The 23,310-nt window shown below is 48.7% G+C and overlaps 1 protein-coding gene across 1 annotated transcript in view; it reads right to left on the bottom strand.

The window, feature by feature from the left end:
* Positions 1-23,310, bottom strand: part of LOC143793424 (uncharacterized) — a 112,098-nt gene that overhangs the window by 1,573 nt on the left and 87,215 nt on the right. Inside the window, 5 exon segments of the mRNA XM_077280382.1 lie at positions 14,139-14,670; positions 14,889-14,953; positions 15,034-15,157; positions 15,241-15,417; positions 15,743-15,888. Coding sequence (XP_077136497.1) covers positions 14,139-14,670; positions 14,889-14,953; positions 15,034-15,157; positions 15,241-15,417; positions 15,743-15,888 — 1,044 coding nt within the window.

Raw genomic sequence — 23,310 nt, 5'->3', positions numbered from 1 at the left:
AATGATTGTACTGACGTTATATAATATTACAATAGAGATGCATTCATTTATTAAGTAAATTATTGGCTGTAAAATGGATCACAATCTCAGAGCAGGGATCACTACATCTCAATGTTATGATAACAGGTGTTTCTGTTGAAGACTTCAATTTCATGTCGGTCACCGCTCTTCTCTCAAAAAATTGCCCAGTGGAGAATAATAAGTGAAGGTGTAGGTCCAAGCTGTTAGGTGCTGTCCATCTTATTATAATCCCTAGCTCCATTCGCTGCTGTTTAATTATTTAGATGCCACAGCAATGGTTACATGGTTCCAACCTCTGTGCACAAAACAAAATCATGGAGTGCCGATGGGCTACCATGGAAGCTGGATGCCCAATAAAGGCCCTGTAGACATCATTTTTTGTGCTCCTTTTAATTTCTGCAAATCCATTATTAACCCCTTAACGACAGCCAATACGTCTTTTAATGGCGGTAGTCAAGGGTACTTAAATCACAGAGCCGTTAATGGTGCTATGGAAAAAGTGTATAGTGCCCCCAGAGTCGGATTTTCTCTGGGGTCTTGGCTGCTGGGGGTAGCTGAGACCCGAGAGAACATGATTCGGGTTGGTTTTTACCGACCCCTGAGTTGAGATCGCTGTTATTAAACGTATAACAGCGACCGCAAAAAAAAAACAAATACGAGATTTGCCATTTAATTTCTCTGTCCTCCGATGTGGTCGAACATCAGAGGACAGAGAAATGGGGTCTCCGATTGCCCCTCGATACTTACCAGTGTCTCCCGGTGTCCCTGGATCCTCCTTCCCCGCACGGCTGCTGGCATCATCTTCCGGTAAGAAAATGGCAGGCGCATGAACAGTGCGCCTGCTGAGATCTGCCGGCTGGCACCAGGCAACAATAGGAAGATTTTTCCTATTGGTTCATTTTGGTCACAGCACAGTGATAGGGTTTACCACAGTGATAAAAAAAAAAGTAAATAACCCCCCTCTTTATCACCCCTTTAGTTAGGGGAAAAATAATAAAATAAAGAAAATGCATTTATTCCATTTTCCCATTAGGGTTACAGTTGGGCTAAAGTGAGTTGGGCTAAAGTTTGGGTTAGGGTATGTTTCCACGTAAAGGATTTGTTCAGGATTTGCTACGTACAGACAGAGCATCCAATCCGCAGCGTGCAGATATTACAGTATGGTGGAGGGGATTTTATGAAATCCCGTCTCCAGTATGCATGTAGGGCCACATCCGGCGGCCCTGCGTAACCGGACATGCAGCATGTCTATTTACCTTGCGGAGACGCTCCGTCTTCGCAAGATAAATAACAGTCTATGAATACGATGCTGTGATTCCGCATCTGTTCAATGGACACATCCGTAATCGCCGCACGTACAACAGGAGGCGGCGCTTTGGGCGGAACTGCAACCTCCCTGGAGGCCAGAAGCACAATGTGTTCAGTGCTCAGTGATATGGCCAAGGTAAGTCGGCTGAACCCAACCACCACCGAGCAAGACACAGACGTAGGAACGTCAAGAGTCAATACTGGGCCAAGATATGTCTGATATCGATTGTTCACAGATTTTATGGACTGTTGAGGTAAGAGTAAATCTGGACCAACCAGATAGATGGACCTGTGGCAGTGTTCCCACCGCGGAGATACCATCACGATGGATGGATGGGGGCAGTGTTCTGGATCACTGCGTTGAGAAACACGTGATGGTGTCTCCGCGGTGTTGGATGTTTTGATCACCCCGAGGTCATTCATCCTTATGTTTATAGTCCTTTTACTAGGCACTGCTCCTAATAGCCAGTTTCCTACTCCACAATGACGAGGGGCAAATACCCAGAAACAGCTGTCTGTGGATGGATACCATGTTTTGGCATAGGTGGTTTTCCTTTATTGGATGCTGCCCTTCCCGTGGTTGTTCCTTCCCGGTGAAAGACCTGGCTATTCATTGCTTGCGTTGAGAAACACGTGATGGTGTCTCCGCGGCTTTTCTACATCCAGCCCACTGCTTGGCAGCCAATAAAGGTCTTAAAGATGAAAGAATAATGATGCCCCTTCTTCACCTGACCTAAACCTTATTGACAACTTCTGGGCCCTTCTTACACAGAAGATTTACGGTGAAGGAAAAGTCACCTATCTGATCAGTGTCTGGAGCTGTGGTTAGTGCTGGCCAAAATGATGAAGAAACTGACAGACTCCATGGATGGAGCTTATGGCTGTTATTGAGAAGAAGGGCGACCATATTACTATTTTGGTCACCGAAATTTTTTTGAAATGTGAGAAATGTGTTTAGAACATTTTTAGTTGCTTGGTTCTTATTCTCAGTGTAACAGATGGAAAACAAAACAACTGAGATGGAAAACACATATATTACCTACCGGTAATGTGTTTTTACGGAACCCATGACAACACCAACGAGAGAGGGGATCCGCCCTTCAAGGACAGGAAACCTTCAAGATAAAAAGGGCGGCTCCTCTCTCCGCGTCAGTGGATTACAGAGCATGAGAGGACCTCCGAGTTAGTGTACACATATCTATATACATTTATACCAACTATCCTTAACCACACCCCAAGTGGTGTACTACAGTGCCTTGTGAAAGTATTCGTCCCCCTGGAACTTTTCAACCTTTTCCCACATATCATGCTTCAAACATAAAGATACCAAATGTAAAATTTTGGTGAAGGATCAACAACAAGTGGCGCACAATTGTGAAGTTGAACGAAATTTATTGGTTATTGTAAATTTTTGTGGAAATTCAAAAACTGCAAAGTGGGGTGTGCAATATTATTCGGCTCCTTTACTTTCAGTGCAGCAAACTCACTCCAGAAGTTCATTGTGGATCTCTGAATGATCCAATGTTGTCCTAAATGCCTAATGATGATAAATAGAATCCACCTGTGTGTAATCGAGTCTCCATATAAATGCACCTGCTCTGTGATAGTCTCAGGGGTCTGTTTGAAGCACAGAGAGCATCATGAAGACCAAGGAACATAACAGACAGATCCATGATACTGTTGTGGAGAAGTTTAACCCCTTTCTGTCATTAGACGTACTATTCCGTCCATGTGGGGTGGGCCCTACTTCCCATGGACGGAATAGTAAGTCATAGGTGATCGGCGGCGCTCACGGGGGGAGCGCGGCCGATCGCCGCCGGGTGTCAGCTGATTATCAAAGATGATCGCAGCGTTCCGGCGGCACAGGGAAGCATCGCGCAGGGAGGGGGCTCCTTGCGTGCTTCCCTGAGACCCTTGGAGCAATGCGATGTGATCGCGTTGCTCCGAGGGTCTCCTACCTCCTCCTTCCTGCAGGCCCGGATCCAAAATGGCCGCGGGGGCCTTCTGGGTCCTGCAAGGAGGTGGCTTGCAAGCGCCTGCTCAGAGCAGGCGCCGGCAACCCTCCTTCAGTGCCTGTGTGATCGCTGATCTGACACAGTGCACTGCAAAGTGTCAGATCAGCGATCTGTCACTGTAACATGATGTCCCCCCCTGGGGTACTGTTACAAAGTGAAAAAATAATTTACACGTGTAAAAAAAAAATCCTAAATAAAGAAAAAATATATATATATTGTTCCAATAAATACATTTGTCTAAATAATAAAAAAACACAATAAAAGTACATATATTTAGTATCGCCGCATCCGTAACTACCCGACCATCCGTAACTACCCGACCTATAAAACTGTCCCACTAGTTAACCCCTTCAGCGATCACCGTAAAAAAAAAAAGGGCGCAAAAAACGCCACGTTATTATCATACCGCCAACAAAAAGTGGAATAACACACAATCAAAAAGACGGATATAAATAAACATGGTACCGCTGAAAACGTCATCTTGTCCCGCAAAAAACGAGCAGCCATACAGCATCATCAACGAAAAAATAAAAAAGTTATAGTCCTCAGAATAAACTGATGCAAAAATAATTATTTTTTATATAAAATAGATTTTATCGTATAAAAGTGCCAAAACATAAAAAAAGATGTGAGGTATCGCTGTAATCGTACTGACTCGAAGAATAAAACTGCTTTATCAATTTTATCAAACGTGGAAAGGTATAAACACCCCCCCCCCAAAAAAAGAAATTCACAAATTGCTGTTTTTTGTTCATTCTGCCTCACAAAAATTGGAATAAAAAGCGATAAAAAAAGTCACATTCCCGAAAACGGTACCAATAAAAACGTCAACTCGTCCTGCAAAAAACAAGACCTCACATGACTCTGTGGACCAAAATATGGAAAAATTATGGCTCTCAAAATGTGGAGATGCAAAAACTATTTTTTGCAATAAAAAGCGTCTTTTAGTGTGCGACAGCTGCCAATCATAAAAATCCGCTAAATAACCCGCTTTAAAAGTAAATCAAACCCCCCTTCATCACCCCCTTAGTTAGGGAAAAATAATAAAATTTAAAAAATGTATTTATTTCCATTTTCCCATTAGGGCTAGGGTTAGGGGCTTAGGTTAGGGTTGGAGTTGGGTCTACAGTCAGGGTTGGGGCTACAGTCAGGGTTGGGGCTACAGTCAGGGTTTGGATTACATTTACAGTTGGGATTAGGGTTAGAGGTGTGTTGGGGTTAGGGATGTGGTTGGGATTAGGGTTGGGGGTGTGGTTAGGTTTAGGGTTGGGATTAGGGTTAGGGGTGTGTTTGTGTTACGGTTTCAGTTAGAATTGGGGAGTTTCCACTGTTCAGGCACATCAGCGGCTCTCCAAACGCCACATGGCATCTGATATCAATTCCAGCCAATTCTGTGTTGAAACAGTAAAACAGTGCTTCTTCCCTTCCGAGCTCTCCCGTGCGCCAAAACAGGGGTTTACCCCAACATATGGGTTATCCGTGTACTCAGGACAAATTGGGCAACAACTTTTGAGGTCAAATTTCTCTGGTTACCATTGGGAAAATAAAAATTTGGGGGGCTAAAAAATCATTTTTGTGGGAAAAAAATTTTTTCACGGCTCTGCGATATAAACTGCAGTGAAACACTTGGGGGTTCAAAGTTCTCACAACACATCTAGATAAGTTCCTTGGAGGTCTAGTTTCCAATATGGGGTCACTTGTGGGGGGTTTCTACTATTTAGGTGCATCATGGGCTCTGCAAACGCAATGTGACGCCTGCAGACCATTCCATCTAAGTCTGCATTCCAAACGGTGCTGCTTCCCTTCCAAGCTCTGTCATGCGCCCAAACAGTAGTTTTCTCCCACATATGGGGTATCAGCGTACTCAGGACTTATTGGACAACAACTTTTGGGGTCCAATTTCTCCTGTTAACCTTGGGAAAATACAAAACTGTGGGCTAAAATATAATTTTTGTAGAAAAAATAATTTTTATTTTCACGGCTCTGCGTTATAAACTGTAGTGAAACACTTGGGGGTTCAAAGTGCTCACCACTCATCTAGATAAGTTCCTTAGGGGGTCTACTTTCCAAAATGGTGTCACTTGTAGAGAGTTTCAATGTTTAGGCACATCAGGGGCTCTCCAAATGCGACATGGCATCCCATCTCAATTCCAGTCATTTTTCCCTTCCGAGCTTTGCCATGCACCCAAACAGTGGTTTACCCCCACATATGGGGTATCAGCGTACTCAGGACAAATTGAACAACAACTTTTGGGGTCCAATTTTCTTTCTTACCCTTGGGAAAATAAAAAATTGGGGGCGAAAAATAATTTTTGTGAAAAAATATGATTTTTTATTTTTACGGCTCTACATTATAAACTTTTGTGAAGCACTTGGTGGGTCAAAGTGCTCACCACACATCTAGATAAGTTCCTTGGGGGGTCTAGTTTCCAATATGGGGTAACTTGTGGGGGGGGTTCTACTATTTAGGTGCATCAGGGGCTCTGCAAACGCAATGTGACGCCTGCAGACCATTCCATCTAAGTCTGCATTCCAAACGGCGCTGCTTCCCTTCCAAGCTCTGTCATGCACCCAAACAGTAGTTTTCTCCCACATATGGGGTATCAGCGTACTCAGGATAAATTGTACAACAACTTTTGGGGTCCAATTTCTCCTGTTACTCTTGGTAAAATAAAACAAATTGGAGCTGAAGTAATTTTTTGGTGAAAAAAAGTTAAATGTTCATTTTTTTTAAACATTCCAAAAATTCCTGTGAAACACCTGAAGGGTTAATAAACTTCTTGAATGGGGTTTTGAGCACCTTGAGGGGTGCAGTTTTTAGAATGGTGTCACACTTGGGTATTTTCTATCACATAGACCCCTCAAAAAGTGACTTCAAATGTGATATAATTCCTAAAAAAAAATGGTGTTATAAAAATGAGAAATTGCTGGTCAACTTTTAACCCTTATAACTCCGTAACAAAAAAAAATTTGGTCCCAAAATTGTGCTAATGTAAAGTGGGAAATGTTACTTATTAAGTATTTTGTGTGACATATCTCTGATTTAAGGGCATGGAAAATTGCGAAATTTCTGTTTTTTTCACAAATAGATGCAGGTAATATCAAAGAAATTTTACCACTAACATGAAGTACAATATGTCACGAGAAAGCAATGTCAAAATCACTGGGATAGGTTGAAGCGTTCCAGAGTTATAACCTCATAAAGGGACAGTGGTCAGAATTGTAAAAATTGGCCCGGTCATTAAGGTGCAAACCACCCTTGGGGGTAAAGAGGTTAAAGCCAGATTTGGATACAAAATGATTTCCAAAACTTTAAACACCACAAGGAGCACTGTGCAAGCGATCTAACTGAAATGGAAGGAGCATCATTCCACTGCAAATCTACCTAGACCCGGCCGACCCTCTAAACTTTCAAAAACTGAAAAGTGGGGTGTGCAATATTATTCGGCCCCTTTAACTTAATACTTTGTTGCGCCACCTTTTCCTGCGATTACAGCTGCAAGTCTCTATCAGTTTTGTACATCAAGAGACTGAAATTCTTGCCCATTCTTCCTCGGCAAACAGCTCGAGCTCAGTGAGGTTTGATGGAGATCATTTGTGAACCAGAATATGGTTGGTGGCCCCAGGTGGATTTCACTATAGGACCCACCAAATCCATTGCTATCCGCTCAAAGGGTACCTCTATGATGGTTAGAGGCACCAATGGACTCCATAATTTCGCAATGGGTGTGGTTAGCTGGCACTTGGGACACGACTCAATACCGCTGTACCTTCGCATACACTCTGGGCCAAAAAAAAACGCTGCAGTATGCGTTCTTGGGTTTTCTTTACACCTAAGTGTCTTCCCAGCATGTGTGTGTGTGCCATCTCTAGCACAGCCCGACGGTATGACTGGGGCACCACCCACTGTTCTACCACTTCATCTCAGATTTTATCAACCCTATAAGTCTTGGTTGACAGCCATGCGGGGAAAAAAAGGTTTCTGCACCCGTGTGCTGAGTCACCCCATTTATTTCCACCACCCTTTCTCATGCCCGTGCCAGGGTGGGATCCTGGAGCTGTACTGTCCCAAACATACCAGGGGACTCTTCCAGGTCAGGGATCGGTGGGGTCTCCTCGACCTCTCCCGCCAATACATCTAGGGGAAACCTATCGGGGTTACACTCTGTCTCTAGATTGATCCGCACCCCGAATAACATTTACTTTGGAAGGGTTAACCCTGGTCTCCCACAGGGACCAGAATAGGGGTAAGTCTCTTCCCAACACAGTCCCATATGGAAGGGTCTTCACCACTCCCACCACATGTTTGATTTCTCCACAAGGTGTGGAAAAAGTGACCTTCGCTGTCAGGTACTCTCAGAGTTCCCCATGGATATACACCAATACCACTTTCCGTCCATTGGGGTTGTCCCCGGCAACAAGAGACCCATGGACCAGAGTCAAAAAGCTCCCAGAGTCCAAAACAGCCTCCGTTTGGTACCCATTGACAAGTATCTGGCACAGTTGGGGTTCGCTGCCGGCGGTGCCTGTAGTTGCGGTGCAGAGGGGCTGAGCGTACATCGACACTCTGCGAGTATACCTGCAGTCCATGGGTACAGCTGTTAGGGGTCAGTTGGCAGCCACATGCCCTGACCCTTGGCACTGCCAACACTTAATAGCTGCGGCACGACTGGACCTTGAGGCCATTTTAAGGGAAATGGAACTTTTGTCATCCTCACTCTGGGTTACACCCTCAGTACGGGCTCGGTTCTGATTAGCCCCAACAGAGGATTGTGGACTTTTCCCAGGGTTTCCTGGGTTGGCGGTGCCCATCATGACAGCTCAACAATGACAGCTCAACAATGACAGCTCAACCAGTCCAACCACCTGGTCCAGAGTGCCCGGGTCCTCTTGTCCCACCCAATGCTGTATGGCTGCTGGCAGAGCCCTCACAAGCCGGTAGACCACCATCTTCCCTACCATCTAGAATGGGGTTAAGGTCTCAGGCTAGAGCAACTTTTTTTACAAGCTGCAACAAGTCATAGGCCTGAGTTCTGGCGGGACGAGATTCCACAAAAGACCATTGTAATACCTGTTGTGCATGTACATAAGTGTTAACCCCCAGTCGGGCAAGGATCTCACCTTCCATATTCCCATAGTCCAGGGCATCATCCCGACTGAGGTCCAGGTAGGCTATCTGGGCATCTCCCATCAAGAAGGGGGCCACCACTTCAGCCCACTGGGAACACACCGAGCTCTCCCGCTCTGCAGTGCTCTCGAAGATGGTGAGGAAGGCCTCCATGTCGTCCTCAGGACCCATCTTCCTCCGCACTGACCGGAATTTGCACCGTGCTTCTGAACTTTGTCGCTGGGGAGGACGTCTCATGCAGAGCCGCAATCTGTTGCAGAATCAAATTGTTGGTTTGCTGCTGATGTTGCAACTCCTGCAACTTCTGCTGTTGCCCTTGAGAGACGGGCAACTGTCTTAATATTTCCTCCAATTTGGCAGCAGGCTTGGCTGCAGCATTGCAAGCCTGATCCCTGACATGTAGAACACTTTGGGGTATGCCTCAGTTCACACTGCCCACATTCTCCACCAAAGGTAGTGCAGCGGGGTTGGTGCAGTGTGACAGTCAGGAAGTGACCAAGGAAAGTTCAAAAACAAAGTCTCTTAATGGTCAGCGTACTCAAACAGAAAGCAAAATAGCATCCTCCGGATTGCAGCCGGGAAACAAGACAGTCTGTAACTCTGCTTGGCCCTGTGTTGCTTCCCACAGGCTGAGCTCTGCAGAGCCACCTGCTCTGCATGCTTGTAAACCTAAACTGACACAGCCCTCTCTTGCAGGTTTTTTTTTTTTTTTTTTTTTTTTACAAGGAACCTGTGGCAGTAGGCCACTTGGAAGACCTGGCCCGGGAGGAAGTGGACAGCCCCACTACCATCCTGTAGTCTACTTAAAAAGATAAAAGCCCATGGCAGGTTTTCTTAAATCTGCCTTGGACAAATAGCTTGCCCAAGACCAACACTTACTTTTATTTTGTATTGCAATCACAGCTATGCCTGTGACTGCAATGCACTCATGCGGCCCCAATACCCTCCTGTGCACATCCCGGGGGACACATAGCGACCCTCGCATATAACACAGGTCACTGCCTCACAGGAGGGTCTGCTGATAGGGCCTGTATATCTATTACTCTTCGTGCTGATGTTAGGGCTACTAAGAGTATAGTCTTTATGGCAATCAACTTTATGGACCCTTCAGTAAGATGCTCCAAGGGGCGTTCTGTCAAAGCATTCAAAACCAAGTCTAAGTACCATGGCTACCAGGACTGGTCTGGATTTAGCACATTCTTTAATAAACCTTACCACCCACTGATTACTCGTGAGGTTGTAATTATACAGAGCCCCTAAGGGTACTGTCACACAGTGCCATTTTCATCGCTACGACGGTACGATTCGTGACGTTCTAGCAATATCCATACGATATCGCAGTGTCTGACACGCAGCAGCGATCAGGGACCCTGCTGAGAATCGTACGTCGTAGCAGATCGTATGGAACTTTCTTTCGTCGCTTGAGAGAAGCAGAACGTCGGGGGACAGACACCGGAATGTAAGTATGTACTGTTTGTTTTTTTTACGTTTACGCTGGTAACCAGGGTAAACATCGGGTTACTAAGCGCGGCCCTGCGCTTAGTAACCCGATGTTTACCCTGGTTACCCGGGAACTTCGGCATCGCTCCAGCGCCGTGATTGCACAGTGTGACCGCAGTCTACGACGCTGGAGCGATAATCATACGACGCTGCGACGTCACGAATCGTGCCGTCGTAGCGATCAAAATTGCACTGTGTGACAGTACCCTAAGGCTGAAACCTGGACTTTCAAGGTGCTAACCACCAGGCCTTGTTCCTGCCCCCTCTGAAGGAACTCAGATCTCCAGGATTTGTCTTAGGACCACCTTTCCTTCCAGAGTACACCCCGTGGATGACAAGAATTTTTTCCAAGTCCAACCTTAAATTTTTGTAGTGACCGGCTTCCTACTAGCAAGCAAGGTACAGACCAAGTTGGGAGAAAACCCCTTACCCTCTAGCACTGAACACTCTAGTTCCAGGCTGTTAAGTGCATCCCAGTCACAGAGAATGGAATACGGACCCCTGAGCTAGAATGTCTGGGATCTCTGGAAGGATCCATGGTTCCGTGACTGACATGTTCCTCAGCCAAAAGAACCAGGCCTCTTGGGCCAAAAGGGGGTTATGAGCGCTACTCTTACCCTGTCCTGCTTGAGAACCACTGGTATTAGACAAACTGGGGGAGGAGGCGTAAGCCAGGGTGAAGTCCCACCTGATCCAAAAGGTGTCCACAGCCTGAGGATTTTCTTTTGAATCCAGGGAGCAGAATCTCTTGACTTTGCTGTTGTGCCGAGTAGCGAAACGGACGATCTCGGACACTCCCACATGGACACTAAACGCCTGAATATTGAGGTCTTGAGGGACCATTCACCTGTAGCAGTGTTTTGCGTCTCAAAAAATCTGCTGTTATTTTGTCATTTCCTCTGATGTAAAGAGCGGGTAATGAAAGGATGTTCTCCGTCAGGCTGAAAATCTGCTGGGTAATCTGCATTAGGGAATGGGACCGTGTACCCTCCTGATGATTCAGGTATGCGACCGTAACCTGGTTGTCCAAAAGAATTTTTACACGATGGCCTTGAAGGAATGGTAGGAGACTCTAATACATTTTCTACCGCCAAGAGCTCCCACGTGTTTGAGAAGCCTTCCTTTTACTGTCGACCAAATTCCCTGGATATGCTCCCCACCCCCTGGGACTGACGTCTGTGGTGACTACCCTGGTGACGCGAGAAAACCAAGGGACCCCCTCCCGAAGGGATTCTATTTCCAACCACCAGTGGAGTGAATGTATTACCTCCCGAGCCAGTGTCAGTGTACCTTCCAGATAACACCGTAAGGAACATTGGCTTTCCAACACATACCACTGCAACTCTCTTGAATGGATTTGGGCCCATTTTACTGCCGGGATAGAGGAGGTCAGGGACCCCAGGAGGGACATAACGTTCATGAGGGACATCGCCGGATCTTGTATTGACTTGAAGAGGAGACTGAGTAATTTTTCCTTCTTTTGATCCGGTAGGCGACACTGCTGCTGGCATGAGTAGAGTAAGAATCCCAGGAAGATTTGTGTTCTTTGTGGGTCTAACTTTTTTTTTTTGCTAGGTTTAAACACCGCCCCTAAGCTTTCTAAGATGGTGGCTATGTCTCTCACTTGACTCTGGCAATGACTGAAAGAACGACCCACTAACAGGAAGTCATCCAGGTATGTGATGACCATCTGTTTCTTTCTCTGAGGTGGGTCGTAACCTCAGCTATTGGTTTCGTGAACACACGAGGAACTACTGCCAGGCCAAAGGCGAGGGCCCCCTACTGATACTGCCACTCTGAGAAACTTCCGGAATGCTACGTATATTGGCATGTGGTAATACACTTCCTTCAGGTTCAGAACAGCCATATAGCAACTAAGAAAGAGCAGTTGTATCGCTGACTTTATTGACTCCATCTTGAACTTGAGAATCTTCAAGAACTTGTTCAGGCCTTTTCAGGTTGAAAATTGTTCTGTATGAGACATCCGCTTTCTTTATTAGAAACAGAGGCGAATAGAAGCCTTTCCCTTCTCCTGCTGGAACATCCTGCAGAATGTTTTTCTCTAGGAGGATTAGTACCTCTGATTCCAGTGCTACTTACTCCGAGCTGGATGCCCTTGGGGCTGTCAAGATGGCCCTGTCTGGTGGATATCTCCAGAACTCCAGCTTTAACCCTGATATTACCAGGCTGAGAATCCAAGGGTTGGAGGATATTTTCTCCAAGGCTGAAAGGAAAAGGGAGAGTCTTCCTCCCAACTGGGGTAGGGAGTCATTTGGAGGGCTTCCTACCACCCTGGGAAGGATTATCGAATAGGTACCCCTTGCCTTTCCTTGGTTGATCCTCCCATCTACTGTGTTCTGTGGTCGGTCTCTTAAAGCTGAATTTCTTCCTCCGAAAGGACTGCCTGAAGGACGAGAAGGGAGGTTTTGGGGACCCTTTCTTATCAGCAGCTTTCTCTGAGATGTCATCAAAGCTGAACCGAATAAGTACTGACCTTCACAAGGGAGACAACACATTTTCTCTTTTGCTTGTACGTCCCCCGTGGTAACCTTTTAACCAGACTGCTCTCCGGCTTGCATTGGATAATGAGGTAGATCTTGCTGCCAGTCTGGCTAAATCGGCCAATGCGTCTGATAAGGTCGCCGCTCCCTTGATTACTGGGAGCGTGGCCAAAATGGAGTTTCTGGGTGAATTTTCCCTCAGCTGGTCTTCCAATCTACTCAGCCAGACAATAAGGGACTTTGCAGTACAGGTTTCCACGATGGCTGGCCTCAGAGCTCCTCCCGATGACTCTCAGGTAGCCTTAAGAAATGTGTCCTTTCTATCGAGGGGGTCTTTCAGTAACTCTGCATCTTCAAAGGGAAGGGATGATCTTCTGGAGGCCTTAGCAACATCCAATTTGGGTGCTTTATTCCAGGATGGGGTAGCCTCTTCCTCAAAGAGGTACCTCCTTTTAAAGGAGAATGGCAGGGGGTCTTTCTTATCTGGCTTTTCCCATTCTTTATTAATTAGATTTAGCACCTTCTCATTCATCTACGTTTTTTCCTGTCCAAGGTCTCAAACATTACATCTTGGACAGACTTTTTGGCCTTCTGGTCGTCCGTTCATGTCCCTAACACCGGGGGCGCCTTAGCTCACCCTGTTCCTCAGGATACTTCAGATGGCGAAGACGCCGGGGCCTCCGCCCTTGCCCTATCTCCTAAATTATCCCTCCACCTGTTCTCTTCCCCCTACCAGAGAGAAGGGGCACTACTGTGCACAGTAGTACAACAACCCGACAAACAGGGCGACAAAGACAAGGGGTAACTGAAAACTCCACAATTCACTCACATGTAACAGAGGAATCCACCGTGGGTGTACAGGAAGGGGGAGAAAGAAAAACAGGGAAGGATAAGGAATTACCATGCGTACAAACCAAACAACAGTCACTAATAACTCCTCCAACTCTCCTTCTCATACCAACCTCTCTCTCTCCATTAGCCATGCAGCAAAAAGCTAACTCCGACGAGGATTAGTAATAGAGCCCAGATTATACAGGGAAAAAGAATGGCTAACCGAGCTCAGCTGAGAAGAGATTTCCAGCATGGCTGATTAACCCCTGCTCTGCCGGAATAAACACGTTTAATAAGAAAGGAAAAGTGCTTCGTCTCAGAGCCGGAGTACGAGCAACCAGACGCTGAGGCCTACTTGCTCCAGTCAAACGGTAACAGCGTGACACAGTTCCTGTGAGCGTAAAATTACCATAAAGTATCCATACATCCAAGGTTGTTAAGTAACAGCTAACGTGGACGTACAGATACGTCTAAGGTAGTGAAGGGGTTGAAACAACGTAATAACTTTATTATGTGGGTTACATTATATCGGGGTTTTTTTGGTCAGTCAAGGTTACTTGGGGGGACGTCTCCATGTTTTGGATTGTGTCACCACACACATCAGATTAATAGGAGCTAATGGTTTCTGAGGCCAAAATTGAACAAATACTTTCCCTTCATCAGAACTGACATCAGATGATCAAGAGATAGGCCGCTCACATAAGTAAAATTCATCTCCAGCTGTAGATTATCATCCATATTATAAATGACGACCTGTGACCTCACATATAACAGGAGCACAACGTTATCAATTCACATTGTGCTGAAAGTGAAAATTCATCTAAAGACCCTCACCTGGGCAGTGATCTGTAGGGATCTCCTCTTTACACCGCTGATCGCCCCTCACATTGGGGGTCTCCTCTTTACGCCGCTGATCGCCCCTCGCATTAGGGGTCTCCTCTTTACACCGCTGATCGCCCCTCACATTAGGGGTCTCCTCTTGACACCGCTGATCGCCCCTCACATTAGGGGTCTCCTCTTGACACCGCTGATCGCCCCTCACATTAGGGGTCTCCTCTTTACACCGCTGATCGCCCCTCACATTAGGGGTCTCCTCTTGACACCGCTGATCGCCCCTCACATTAGGGGTCTCCTCTTGACACCGCTGATCGCCCCTCACATTAGGGGTCTCCTCTTTACACCGCTGATCGCCCCTCACATTAGGGGTCTCTTCTTTACACCGCTGATCGCCCCTCACATTAGGGGTCTCCTCTTTACACCGCTGATCGCCCCTCACATTAGGGGTCTCCTCTTTACACCGCTGATCGCCCCTCACATTTCTCTCTGGACCATTAATACTGTTCAGTTCTTTATCTGGATCCAAAACCTGCAAAACAAATATTGTAAAAGTCCTCGATGATCGGAGAAGTCCCCAGGAATAATGGTGAGAAGATCCGGACATGTGATGTCTGTGGTCAGCTGTGATCCTGCCGTCTCCACCGCTCTCATCACACAAGTATAAACCATATAATACTGGAGGAGAAAACAAGACTGAACACAAGGACGTCACAGCCGTCTACACATCATAGGGAGATCTCCACCTACCTGATGGTCCTGTGGAGGAGGAGTGGCGGGACATCTCTCTGGGGTTGTCCTCTTACCGGAGAGAACTGAGGAGACACAGACAGGACTGACATCATTATTACATACAGAGAATTATAGGCCGTGTGTATTTAGTCCTGTCTATTACCTGGTGATGTGCGGGGCCGGTGCTCCTCCATCATCACCTCCTGGTACCGATCCTTGTGTCCTTCTAGATACTCCCACTCCTCCATGGAGAAATAGACGGTGACGTCCTGACACCTTATAGGAACCTGACACACACAATGATACCGTCATCACCTAGAATCCTCCAGTGCTGTCCTGTATAATGTCCCAGCATTCCCAGCAGCGTCACCTCTCCAGTCAGCAGCTCAATCATCTTGTTGGTGAGTTCTAGGATCTTCTGGTCATTGATGTCCTCATGTATCCGGGGGTGAGGTGGAGGCCCCGGGATTGGGCCCAGGGTTCCTCCCCGTCCTTCACACACAGGGGCCTGACAGCGATCACTAGAGATCTTCACTACTGTGTAATCCTGAGTGTGGAGACATTAATAATATCACTACAGACATCTCCAGAGTCCATCACCTCTCCGGTCATATCCCCTGTTATTCCCATAGATAATGAGGTCATGTGATGACATCAGAACCTCTCACCTCTCCGGTCATATCACCTGTTATTCCCATAGATAATGAGGTCATGTGATGACATCAGAGCCTCTCACCTTTCCGGTCATATCCCCTGTTATTCCCATAGATAATGAGGTCATGTGATGACATCAGAGCCTCTCACCTCTCCGGTCATATCCCCTGTTATTCCCATAGATAATGAGGTCATATGTTGACATCAGAGCCTCTCACCTCTCCGGTAAGATGGAAGATTATCTCCAGGGTGAGGTTTATTATCCTCTCTGCCATTTTGCCTCTGTCCTTATTCATCCCTGACACATTGATCAGGAAGATTCCGGCAGAGACGTTATCAGCAGAGGATCCTTTATTGTAGGAACCTGAATGGAAAAGATGAGATGATAAAAACAACATAAACTTCAAAGGAAACAAAGGAAAAACATTTATAAACTATCCCCCATTTTCATCCTCTCCCATGACCTCTGCCTGTAGGTGGCGCCGCTCTCGCACTGTGTGCAGACAGTGATACGGTTCTATTTAACATTAGTGTTGCTGGGACTTATGGTGCCACCCAGCTGGGATTCTATGCCTTACTGCGGAGCGCTGGTTATCACTTGTAGTTCGCTCTTTGTTTTGCTTTCTGTCCCGGACTTTGACCTTCTAGCTTTGATTTGTCATCACACCTGTTCTCTGCCAGCTCGCTCCACCGGCCAGCAGCCACGCCGTGGATGTAACCCAGGGGTCCGCCTTAAATCCAGACCCCAGTAGAGGCTGAGGATTAGTGCAGACCCCGTCCATAGTAAGCGTGGCCGGGCGTCCACATCCATTCACCATTATAGAAGAGCAGCAGCGGGAACAGCAAGAAGCAGAGGAAGGAGCGACAGAAGCCGAACAGAGGCGATCACACAGCGAGGAGAACGCTGCGCCCAGAAGGGTCACATGGAGACGGAGGGGACGTGTGCTGCGGATAACGGAGACTCCAAATACCGGTGTGACGGAGACATTGAGGACATGGGGCCGGTACAGACCAGGACCAGGCAGAGGAATACTGGGCTGCTGGACAGGGGCCCTGAGGGTCCACACTGAGGACACGGGGCCGGTACAGACCAGGACCAGGCAGAGGAATACTGGGCTGCTGGACAGGGGCCCTGAGGGGCCACACTGAGGACACGGGGCCGGTACAGACCAGGACCGGGCAGAGGAATACTGGGCTGCTGGACAGGGGCCCTGAGGGGCCACACTGAGGACACAGGGCTGGTACAGACTAGGAACAGGCAGAGGAATACTGGGCTGCTGGACAGGGGCCCTGAGGGGCCACACTGAGGACACAGGGCCGGTACAGACTAGGAACAGGCAGAGGAATACTGGGCTGCTGGACAGGGGCCCTGAGGGGCCACACTGAGGACACAGGGCCGGTACAGACCAGGAACAGGCAGAGGAATACTGGGCTGCTGGACAGGGGCCCTGAGGGGCCACACTGAGGACACAGGGCCGGTACAGACCAGGAACAGGCAGAGGAATACTGGGCTGCTGGACAGGGGCCCTGAGGGTCCACACTGAGGGAAGATAAAGCAGAACCACACAGATAATAACAACTACAACTCCTCCCATCATCATTCCCAAACTAGCCGCATAAAGGGTTAATCATCTGCACTAATAGGATAAGAACATGTGCAGAGTCTGTCTGTTCTCCCCGTGTTTCCTCCCAGACTCCAGAGACTGATGGGGAATTAGATTGTGATAATGTCTGTACAGCGCTGAGGAATATGGTGGCGCCATATAAGAGAGTGACAGAAACACACAAAACACCTACCTCCACCTGCAGAGAGGCAACGCTATCTGCGGACAGGACCTGTGTGACGTCACCGTCATGTGATCAGTCACATGGGGAGGAGTCACATGATCAGGGGCGGAGCTCCAGGGTTCTCAGTTCTGCAGGACTGGATGATGTCTAGTATCATAGAGGAGGATGGAGCAGAGCCGTGTGTGTAATGTGTGCGGAGCGGAGCCGTGTGTGTAATGTGTGCGGAGCGGAGCCGTGTGTGTAATGTGTGCGGAGCGGAGCCGTGTGTGTAATGTGTGCGGAGCGGAGCCGTGTGTGTAATGTGTGCGGAGCGGAGCCGTGTGTGTAATGTGTGCGGAGCGGAGCCGTGTGTGTAATGTGTGCGGAGCGGAGCCGTGTGTGTAATGTGTGCGGAGCGGAGCCGTGTGTGTAATGTGTGCGGAGCGGAGCCGTGTGTGTAATGTGTGCGGAGCGGAGCCGTGTGTGTAATGTGTGCGGAGCGGAGCCGTGTGTGTAATGTGTGCGGAGCGGAGCCGTGTGTGTAATGTGTGCGGAGCGGAGCCGTGTGTGTAATGTGTGCGGAGCGGAGCCGTGTGTGTAATGTGTGCGGAGCGGAGCCGTGTGTGTAATGTGTGCGGAGCGGAGCCGTGTGTGTAATGTGTGCGGAGCGGAGCCGTGTGTGTAATGTGTGCGGAGCGGAGCCGTGTGTGTAATGTGTGCGGAGCGGAGCCGTGTGTGTAATGTGTGCGGAGCGGAGCCGTGTGTGTAATGTGTGCGGAGCCGTGTGTGTAATGTGTGCGGAGCGGAGCCGTGTGTGTAATGTGAGCGGAGCCGTGTATGTAATGTGTGCGGAGCGGAGCCGTGTGTGTAATGTGTGCGGAGCGGAGCCGTGTGTGTAATGTGTGCGGAGCGGAGCCGTGTGTGTAATGTGTGCGGAGCGGAGCCGTGTGTGTAATGTGTGCGGAGCGGAGCCGTGTGTGTAATGTGTGCGGAGCGGAGCCGTGTGTGTAATGTGTGCGGAGCCGTGTGTGTAATGTGTGCGGAGCGGAGCCGTGTGTGTAATGTGTGCGGAGCCGTGTGTGTAATGTGTGCGGAGCGGAGCCGTGTGTGTAATGTGTGCGGAGCGGAGCCGTGTGTGTAATATGTGCGGAGCGGAGCCGTGTGTGTAATGTGTGCGGAGCGGAGCCGTGTGTGTAATGTGTGCGGAGCGGAGCCGTGTGTGTAATGTGTGCGGAGCGGAGCCGTGTGTGTAATGTGTGCGGAGCGGAGCCGTGTGTGTAATGTGTGCGGAGCGGAGCCGTGTGTGTAATGTGTGCGGAGCGGAGCCGTGTGTGTAATGTGTGCGGAGCGGAGCCGTGTGTGTAATGTGTGTGGAGCGGAGCCATGTGTGTAATGTGTGCGGAGCGGAGCCGTGTGTGTAATGTGTGTGGAGCGGAGCCGTGTGTGTAATGTGTGTGGAGCGGAGCCGTGTGTGTAATGTGTGCAGAGCCGTGTGTGTAATGTGTGCGGAGCGGAGCCGTGTGTGTAATGTGTGCGGAGCGGAGCCGTGTGTGTAATGTGTGTGGAGCGGAGCCGTGTGTGTAATGTGTGCGGAGCCGTGTGTGTAATGTGTGCGGAGCGGAGCCGTGTGTGTAATGTGTGCGGAGCGGAGCCGTGTGTGTAATGTGTGCGGAGCGGAGCTGTGTGTGTAATGTGTGCGGAGCAGAGCCGTGTGTGTAATGTGTGCGGAGAGGAGCCGTGTGTGTAATGTGTGCGGAGCGGAGCCGTGTGTGTAATGTGTGCGGAGCGGAGCCGTGTGTGTAATGTGTGTGTAATGTGTGCGGAGCGGAGCCGTGTGTGTAATGTGTGCAGAGCGGAGCCGTGTGTGTAATGTTTGCAGAGCGGAGCCGTGTGTGTAATGTGTGCGGAGCGGAGCCGTGTGTGTAATGTGTGCGGAGCGGAGCCGTGTGTGTAATGTGTGCGGAGCGGAGCCGTGTGTGTAATGTGTGCGGAGCCGTGTGTGTAATGTGTGCGGAGCGGAGCGGACCCGTGTGTGTAATGTGTGCGGAGCGGAGCGGACCCGTGTGTGTAATGTGTGCGGAGCAGAGCCGTGTATGTAATGTGTGCGGAGCGGAGCCATGTGTGTAATGTGTGCGGAGCGGAGCCGTGTGTGTAATGTGTGCGGAGCGGAGCCGTGTGTGTAATGTGTGCGGAGCGGAGCCGTGTGTGTAATGTGTGCGGAGCCGTGTGTGTAATGTGTGCGGAGCGGAGCCGTGTGTGTAATGTGTGCGGAGCCGTGTGTGTAATGTGTGCGGAGCGGAGCGGACCCGTGTGTGTAATGTGTGCGGAGCGGAGCGGACCCGTGTGTGTAATGTGTGCGGAGCGGAGCGGACCCGTGTGTGTAATGTGTGCGGAGCCGTGTGTGTAATGTGTGCGGAGCGGAGCCGTGTGTGTAATGTGTGCGGAGCGGAGCCGTGTGTGTAATGTGGGTGGAGCGGAGCCGTGTGTGTAATGTGTGCGGAGCGGAGCCGTGTGTGTAATGTGTGCGGAGCGGAGCCGTGTGTGTAATGTGTGCGGAGCGGAGCCGTGTGTGTAATGTGTGCGGAGCGGAGCCGTGTGTGTAATGTGTGTGGAGCGGAGCCGTGTATGTAATGTGTGCGGAGCCGTGTGTGTAATGTGTGCGGAGCGGAGCCGTGTGTGTAATGTGTGCGGAGCGGAGCCGTGTGTGTAATGTGTGCGGAGCGGAGCCGTGTGTGTAATGTATGCCGAGTGGGGCCGTGTGTGTAATGTGTGCGGAGCGGAGCCGTGTGTGTAATGTGTGCGGAGCGGAGCCGTGTGTGTAATGTGTGCGGAGCGGAGCGGACCCGTGTGTGTAATGTGTGCGGAGCGGAGCCGTGTGTGTAATGTGTGCGGAGCGGAGCCGTGTGTGTAATGTGTGCGGAGCGGAGCCGTGTGTGTAATGTGTGCGGAGCGGAGCCGTGTATGTAATGTGTGCGGAGCCGTGTGTGTAATGTGTGCGGAGCCGTGTGTGTAATGTGTGCGGAGCGGAGCCGTGTGTGTAATGTGTGCGGAGCGGAGCCGTGTGTGTAATGTGTGCGGAGCGGAGCCGTGTGTGTAATGTGTGCAGAGCGGAGCCGTGTGTGTAATGTGTGCGGAGCGGAGCCGTGTGTGTAATGTGTGCGGAGCGGAGCCGTGTGTGTAATGTGGGTGGAGCGGAGCCGTGTGTGTAATGTGTGCGGAGCGGAGCCGTGTGTGTAATGTGTGCGGAGCGGAGCCGTGTGTGTAATGTGTGCGGAGCGGAGCCGTGTGTGTAATGTGTGCGGAGCGGAGCCGTGTGTGTAATGTGTGCGGAGCGGAGCCGTGTGTGTAATGTGTGCGGAGCGGAGCCGTGTGTGTAATGTGTGCGGAGCCGTGTGTGTAATGTGTGCGGAGCGGAGCCGTGTGTGTAATGTGAGCGGAGCCGTGTGTGTAATGTGTGCGGAGTGGGGCCGTGTGTGTAATGTGTGCGGAGCGGAGCCGTGTGTGTAATGTGTGCGGAGTGGGGCCGTGTGTGTAATGTGTGCGGAGCGGAGCTGTGTGTGTATTGTGTGCTGAGCGGAGCCACGTGTGTAATGTGTGCTGAGCGGAGCCACATGTGTAATGTGTGCGGAGTGGGGCTGTGTGTAACAGGGTTGTGGAGTCGGAGCCCTGTATGTAATGTGCACGGATCCGGAGTCGTTGCCCATTTTGTTGGAGTCGGTATAAAATGGACCGACTCCGACTCCTAAAATATATAATAAATTGGGCACAGAAGTTCAATGCAGTTTGTGGGAATATTTTTTTCATAAGAATTTGGGAAAGTTATGAAATGTCCTATAAGGCTATGTGCACACGTTGCGGATTAGGCTTAGGAATTTCTGGGGCGGATTCTGTCTCTCCTGGCAGAAAACGCACCTGCGGTTTTTTGTGCGGTTCCGCAGCGTTTTTTGTGCGTTTTTGCTGCGGTTTTCTTGCGGATTTGCTGCGGTTTTTACCCCTGCAGTTTTCTATAATGGAATGGGTACAAAAACGCTGCAGATTCACAAAAAAAGAAGCGACATGCTACTTCTTCTAAACCGCAGCGTTTCCGCAGCGGATTTTCCGCAAAGTGTGCACAGCATTTTTTTTTCTCATTGATTTACATTGTACTGTAAATCAATTGCGGATCTGCAGCGTTTCTGCACCTCAAAAAACGCTGCGGATCCGCAGAGAATCCGCAACGTGTGTACATACCCTAAATGTCTGTCCTATTCCTGATCTAAGGTCTTGACTTTTAGCTGAGATGAATTTGTGCTGCAGTTCTTGTTCATGATAAGTAGTGAAGCTCCTCCTCTACAGATAAGGTGAAAAAATAACAAACACAGGGAAGGAATGCCTGCATTCATCTCAGAAGTTCTGGAGTGAACAAGAAAGCAGGAATAAGGCAAGAACTTCTTAAAGCGTATCTAAACTTTCAGTAAGGTTACTTTCACACATCAGGTTTTTTCCATCAGGCTGGATCCGTTTCGTTCGTTTTTTTTAATCCGTTTTAAGACGGATCTGGTTTTTAAAAACGCCCATGGGAGGCTCCCAAATGTGATTGGCTACTGAAAAACTATCTATACAGTGTTTCTACATCCCATCTTTGACAGGTTGGAGAGCAAGATGGAAGGCGTGATGGCAAACATTCTGAAGATCACTGTGGATTTTGCTGTTGAAGCGAATCGTTTGAAAGCGATTGTTCTGTAGAAGGAGCAAGAAAGCGCATCATGCGTCTGCGCCGATGATGTTTTTGGATCCACCCAATCACAGCACAGAGAATGACACGTGGGGTGTATTCTACTTTATATATGGTGTTAAGAGCAAACCTCGAGACATTTTTGAACTATGTGCAGATGAAAGCCGAGAACTTCGATTTTTTGGTTGAAGGGATTGGACACCTCATCCGCCGAAGTGACACATATTGCCGCTTCTCAGTTTCACCGGTGGAGCGTCTGATGGTGACTCTTCGGTAAGCCATTTTTATTGTATCTCCTACTGTTAAAGCTGACTTATAACTGTAATGTTATTTCTGGTATTTTGTACTAATTTTTGCCTTGCTTTTATTCACAGATTCCTTGCAACTGGAGAATCCCTTTTGTCACTCCATTTCCAGTCCAGACTTGGGATTTCCACCACCCCAGGAATAGTGAAGCACACCTGCCGTACATTGTGCGACTCTTTACATGGCGAGTTTATACCACATCCCACAACCACAACGGAGAATTGGCTGGAAATAGCGGAAAAGCAAATTTGTCAGTTTCCCAATTGCTTGGGTGCTGTGGACAGGAAACATATCCGCATCGTCAAACCTGCTGGATCTGGATCGGAATATTTTAACTATAAAAAAATATTTCTCCATTGTGCTGATGGCCATCGCAGACACAGAATGCTAATTTATAGTGGTCGATATTGGAGCGTATGGCTGCTCCAATGATTTCCAAGTTTTAAAAGTGTCTGCAATGGGGCATCATCTCTATGGAAACACCTTCCAATTTCCACCACCAAGACCGCTACCTGAAACCTCTGGGCCACTAATGCCATTAGTATGTGTTGGAGATGAAGCGTTCCAAATATCGGAACACCTGCTGAAGCTATACGTAAGTAGTGGATTTACACCCACTAGAAGAGTATTTAATTACCGCCTCACACGAGCACGAAGAATGGTGGAGTGCGCTTTTGGGATTCTGACAGCCAAATGGCGAGTTCTGTTGACCGCCATCAACCTGAAGGCTGACACTGTTGACGAGGTGGTAAAAGCTTGTGTGGTCCTGCACAATTTCGTTATATGCAAGGAACAGATTACCATGGAAGACTACTCTGAAGAAACCACCTTGCCTGATTATCACAACATTACTTATCGAAGTTCTGTGTCAGTTTCCAGAAAGAGGGACAAATTTGCTGAATACTTTATTTCACCTCAAGGAAGAGTAGACTGGCAGGATGAGAGAGTTTGAAAAATTTGTCTTGGACCTTGTTACCCAAAGTATTTAACCTTCTTTAC

This window comes from Ranitomeya variabilis, chromosome 1 (genome assembly GCF_051348905.1).
Source record: "Ranitomeya variabilis isolate aRanVar5 chromosome 1, aRanVar5.hap1, whole genome shotgun sequence".
Lineage (NCBI taxonomy): Eukaryota > Metazoa > Chordata > Amphibia > Anura > Dendrobatidae > Ranitomeya > Ranitomeya variabilis.
Note: the sequence above shows the minus strand (reverse complement) of the source record. Positions and strands in the feature narration are given on the sequence as shown.